Genomic DNA, 6,000 nt, shown 5'->3' on the forward strand with positions numbered 1-6,000 from the left:
CCGCGGACTCATAATCGACTCCAAAATGAACATGAGTCACCAGTGTGATGAGGTAATAAGTAAAGCTAACCACACTCTTTCTTGCATAAGGAGGTGCATCACAAACAGGTCTAGGGAGGTGATACTTCCCCTCTATGTGGCACTGGTCAGGCCACAGCTGGAGCACTGAATCCAATTTTGTTTCACCGCACTTCAGGAGGGATGTGGATAACCTGGAAAGAGTTCAGAGGAGGGCCACCTGTCTGGTTAAAGGCCTACAGAAAAAACCCTATGTGGACTGATTGGGAGACCTGAACCTCTTTAGCCTCCACAAGAGGAGGCTGACAGGTGATCTTGTGACTGCCTACAAACTCATTGGGGGGGTGGGTAGGGAGGTCAGCAGAAAGTGGGGGATACGATGTTTACCAGAGCAACAGCCAGGGTAACTAGAAACAATGGGCACAAGTTAAAAGAGAGCAAATTCAGGCTGGACATCAGGAAAAAGTTTTTTACAGTGAGGGTCACCAAAATATGGAATAGGCTTCCAAGGGAGGTGGTGTTCTCCCCTTCCTTGGAAATATTCAAAAGGAGATTGGACAGACACCTGGCTGGGGTCGTCTGACCCCAGTACTCTTTCCTGCCAGGGTCGGGGGGTCGGACTTGATGATCTAATAAGTCCCTTCCGACCCTAATAACTATGAAACTATTGCATTTCCCTATTAATTTACACTACCTTAACTAAAATCAGAGTCTGGACCAATGACTTCAGATTATTATTTTGATTTTGTGTAAACTGAGATTCTTGCTGGCTTTGCCAGTCTCCTCTGTCCCTTACACCACTCCGTAATATTTTGCTTGCCTGCAGATTTCAAGGGTCAGACTTTTTTCAAGCCATATCCATGTGATAAATTTCCCAGACTACAGAGCGGTATCCTCAAGCACGTTATGGTGGTCTGAGCAGACTACCTCCTAAACCTGTTAGGACAGTCCAGCCATGTCCTAACAGTGCCATAGGATTTCTAACTGTCACAGTCACTCAGAAGTGCTAGCAAGCTCACCCAAAACACCATGCAGACATGGCAGTCTAGGAGGTACATGAGGACATGGCTTAGGAGCACAGTAAGTTTATCCTGTAGGCATGGCCTGGCCCAAACTCCATGGATTTCGGTTTGGCCCCAAGCATTTTAAAACAATTCCTTTAGTAAAGCTGATCTCTCAGTAAATATTGCCTGTCGGAGATACCATTGAGAACTTAATGCAGGTTCTTTAAAAATGTAGAAATTGTTCGTTAGTTAAAGAAAAGACAGATGCATCATGTGAAAAGCTCCTGCTCAGCAAAGTGCAGTGCAGTTTAATTAGGTTTAAAAACCTTCAGAGGTAATAGCAGGCCTTTCATGTCTAGAGACCTAAGCTCAAGTCTTACTTAAGTTGCAAGTAAAAATGAGTTTGGGGGTTTTGTTCCAGTTCTGATTGTATGCACACTGCACAACCATTCCACAATTTGACATGATTTGAAGTCTCTGCTTAGCAAAGACCCAAAGCTGTAATAGCAAGGTTTTAGTGCAGGTCAGAACTGAGAGATGTTGGCAAAGTTGTGTGAGGGTCCAGAGGTGTAATAACACGATGCATTTCTCTATCACTTTTCATTTTAGACTATCAAGGTGTGTTACAGATGTTAATAAATCTACACTCAGAGCAGTCTGTGAGGAAGCCAAGTAAGTGTTGCTAGCCTTGTATTGCAACGTAGTATAGTAGGTAGGATGCTGGCTTGAGCTATGTTACAAACTCTATAGCTGACATACAGAGAGACTGTGGACAACTTACCTCACACCTCTGCTACTTCTCTGCCTCAGTTGCCCTATCTGCAGCATGAAAATAAACCTGTTTGCCTTTGTGAAGTACACTGAGATGCATACATGAGCCACTCTGGCTAAAAACAAGGTGTTCTTATTTTACAGGGGAGGAAACCGAGGCACAACGGTTAAGAAATGTCCCTATGCTACTCAAAATGCAAATAATAGCAACACAAGAAGTCTGTAGATGAGCTCAGAATGCCCTTTAAGCACAAACCCTTCTTCATGCCAAAAAGCATACGAAGAGGTGAGGAACTGAAGGGCAGAACTGATGCACCAGCAGAGCTAAGAGCTGGGCACTGTGTATGACTGTATATAGATTTACCCAACTACGTCATTTTCTCCCACCAACAGCAAAGATATCCTCTCTTTCACACCACCACCCTGTACTGCGGTGGGGAAAGGACTTCTCTTGCTGTCGGTTAAGCCATCCCCACAGGACAGAGAAGTTCAGATTTTCCTCCCGGCTCCTCCCTTTCTTTGGAAATTGATGTGAACAGCAGGACCTTAATTTGCTCTCCATGAGGTGATGAAAGAAATGGTGCTGTCTTTTCCCCATGTACAGTCAGTAAATTGTCCCATGCAGGGTGTTCTGATAGGACTGGGAAATCTAAACCTTCCTACCACCCGTGACCACTAACACTGTGTTAGGGCTGGACTGCTAGGGACAATCAAAAGTTCGTATCTACCACTAGGAGTTTGTGCGGACATGGGTCCTTTCTGGCTCCCTTATGCTTGCAGGTCTAAGTAATTTTTTTAATGTCAACCTAAATCTCAGGATGACTTTGTTTTCAATCCAGGATTCTTTTTTGAACCTGCACTTGAAAAATGTTCCTGTTACAAAGGCATCAATGGCCTGTTCTGTTTGTTGTTTTGTGTTGTTTTTTTGTGCGGGTGGGGGTGGGAAAGGAGTTGTTCCATTGTTATTTCACATGGGGTTATTTTCCAGTGACTGTAATAAAAGATATTTATTCTGGCCCATGGCAAATTTGTCAAGAGTGGAGTCTTGTGATTCTTTGGACAAAGAGGGTACTAAGCTGTGTGTTACAAGCAGCTGCGGTTGCTAGGTAAATAGATACTGTGACAAAAGATGGGATTTTCTTGAGCACATTAGTTTATTTTGGTCTGTATGTTAACACTGATCTCACTTAAACTATGGGAAGTGAAATTTGACATCTCTCAATACCATTGTTCAGATTAAATTCAACAAAGAGATATAGTCTGAGATTTTTAAAGAAAGCTAAAAGAATTTGGTGCCCTAATTCTGCTGAATTTCAAAGAGATTTGGTCATCTGACTCCCTTAGGCTATTTTGAAAATCCCAGCCATAGTTCCCTGTCTGCTATATTCAGGAATAGCATGCATCTCTTGAGAGTAGGGCTTTTGGCAAGTGGTTTCTCATTGCCTTCTGAATACTTGTCAGAGAACTGGGAAATGCAAGCACTGGTAAATTTTGACCCTGTATGAATCATTTAATTCATATGCTGTCATCAAGGCATACAACACTAAAATGTGCCAGCCAAAACAACCAAGTCTTTGCCCCAGGCAGCTTATGTGAAAAGCCATCAGCAGGTACCGTATGTATAACAATACACACCACAGAACACACACAACTCAGAATAGCTGGTAAATGGTGACAACGTAAGGCGGGCACGTTACTCATCCAAGCAGCCAAAGTGCTTCTTGCCTGACAATGTAGAGGCTGCATGTTCCACAGGTTAGATCAGTGCCGATCTGGGTTCTACCCTGGCCTTGTCACCTCACCTCTCTAAACCTCTGTTTTGCTATCTAAAAAGGGCTTTTTGAAACCCACAAAAATAGGGATTCTCATCTGAATGGTACTGTTCTGGTAGCTATGTAAAGGCTGCTTATTTGTATACAGTCTGCAAAAACAGACATCTAAGAATGGCTAGTGCAAGGATGAGGTAAGTTCCTAATGATGGATGTGAATATAAGTCGCTTTAAGCACCCAAGATGAAATTTGGAAGTTTTGCCATTGACTTGCATTTAGTTAGGATTTTACCTCAACTGTTTAAAGGGATCTGCCTCATTGAATAGCTTGGACATCTGACTATCCCCTAGAGAGCTAGAACACAGGGCTTTGATGAGAGATCCTGATGCAGAACCTTATTGCTCAGGATTAAGAAGAGAAGAGTTTTGAACATTGCCTTTGTACTCACCAGTACAGACCAGGGCAGCTGAAAAATTGCTTTCCAAAGCAAAGTGACCCAGTTAAGCACTGTATGATAACGAAAGCCAGAGGTGATTAATAACCACTAGGGCTGCATGTTGAGAGTACTTGTCCATGCTGTTTGCTTTTCCTTGACTTGCCTGTGTCAGATATTGTTGATATAAAGCCAGCCAACATGGAGGAGCTAACGGAGGTGATCACAGCTGCAGAATTCCATCCACACCACTGCAACACCTTTGTCTACAGCAGCAGCAAAGGAACAATAAGACTGTGTGACATGCGGGCATCTGCCTTGTGTGACAGACACTCCAAATGTGAGTACTTCTGCACTTCACCAGGGCTGAGGAACGGAGGCATTTAGTGATGGGATGTGAATCAAGACAGGAGAAATCTGATTAGGATTCAATCTCAACTGCATACAAAGCTTGAGAGTCAGAGTCACCTAAAGCTCATTATGGAAAAAAAATAAATAAAAGAAAATCAAACAAAACCCAACAAAGGGAATTGAAATTTGGATAAATATGAATCAGATGGCTCTATACAAGATCAGCCCTTAAGATTCAGACTGGAGTTTTGCTGGGAACTCCAGAGTTAGGAAGGGTTTGCATGTGGGGGTTTTGTCTTAAATCAGACAGGTCAAACATACTGCCTGTGGGCCACATCTGGACTGCAGAGCTGAGTCATCCAGCCCACAGTCTTGATAAGGGCTTTCCCCCAGCAGCAGCCAAGTGCCTGGGAAGGACCCGGGGTGCTGGAGCCCCAGCAGTCTTGCAGCTTGTTTCTGGGGTGCCAACCAAGCTTCCACAATGCCCGACTATTTCCTGTGGTGCTGCTGGGACTCCAGGGCCATTGCTTTGCCTGGGTGCTTTTGCCTGCAGTTGGCAGCCAATCCAATGAGAGCCATGGCACTAGTCCCAGCACCATTGCAGGAAGAAGCTTGGCATTGCAGCTTGTTTCCATGGCTGCAGCCAAGCACACAAGTATGACCCATAATGCTGGAGCCCCAGCAGCACCATGGGAAGAAGCCCAGCACTGCAACCTGTTCTTGCAGGAGCATTCCTGTACCGGCTCAAGGTCAGGTCTGCCTATATTCTGATATTGTTTTTCATTAGTCAAAAATCAGGCATGACTATTTCATTGGTCCATGCAACACTTTCATCTTTCTTTCCCTCTCTAATGAGAGGGGTTTTTTGTCATGGTTGATAAATGGACTAGAAAAAATAAAATCCAGATTTCACTCCAACATTGGATCATCTTGTTCCAGCATCATGCAAGTCCTTGGCAGGCCTGTGAGCAGGAAGATAACCTTACTGGGTGCATCTACACATGCAAAGCTATAAACTCCAGAGCAATTTATGCCAGAGTAAACCGCTCCTGGGCACAACAGCAATTTGGGCTATCTTATGCCAGAGTGAATTATTTTACTGCACCATAATAATGGTGCGTGTATGGATAGTGATGCTTTACTGTGGAGCTAATTAGTGCACTTCATGGTAAACTACATGTGTACATGCACCCAGTGGAATCCAGTGCTGCATATCTGGGCACTAATAAGGGTATGGATAATAGGTTGTAAGAAGTTATTTGTGAAACTTTTATATTGGAGCATCAAAATTATCATGTGATGACTAGAAAACCCATTTACCAAGTAATATAGGAACTGCTATACTGGTTCAGACCACTTGTCCAACTAGTCCAATATCCTGTCACTGAAAGTGGTTGAAAATTCAGAAGTTGGGGGAAAAACCTTTTGGTGGACAACTTGGAACACGCAGACCAGGTATAAAATTTGTTCCTAACCTTTTTTGGGGTAATTATGCCCTGAGGCGTAAGGATTTCTATATCTCATCCTTATTTCACCTTCACTAAAGCTGACCATAGAATCATAGAAGTCGGGTCGAAGGGACCTTGTAGATCTTCAAGTCCGACCCCCTGCCTGGGCAGGAGAAAAACTGGACTCAAATGAGTCCAGCCAGTT

General features: G+C 43.7%; 1 protein-coding gene and 1 long non-coding RNA gene across 3 annotated transcripts in view; one reads left to right on the forward strand and one right to left on the reverse strand.

Annotated features, from left to right (window-relative positions):
• The window catches only part of PPP2R2B (protein phosphatase 2 regulatory subunit Bbeta), a 257,471-nt gene that overhangs the window by 233,257 nt on the left and 18,214 nt on the right, over positions 1-6,000 (forward strand). For both annotated transcript variants that reach the window (XM_019534985.1, XM_019534987.1), the window contains one exon: positions 4,172-4,336. In XM_019534985.1, coding sequence (XP_019390530.1) covers positions 4,172-4,336 — 165 coding nt within the window. The remainder of the gene's footprint in view (positions 1-4,171; positions 4,337-6,000) is intronic.
• The window catches only part of LOC109310037, a 135,565-nt gene that overhangs the window by 61,650 nt on the left and 67,915 nt on the right, over positions 1-6,000 (reverse strand). The gene's annotated exons all lie outside the window — the stretch shown is intronic.

This window comes from Crocodylus porosus, unplaced genomic scaffold (assembly GCF_001723895.1).
Source record: "Crocodylus porosus isolate Cpor-Errol unplaced genomic scaffold, CroPor_comp1, whole genome shotgun sequence".
Classification (NCBI taxonomy): domain Eukaryota; kingdom Metazoa; phylum Chordata; order Crocodylia; family Crocodylidae; genus Crocodylus; species Crocodylus porosus.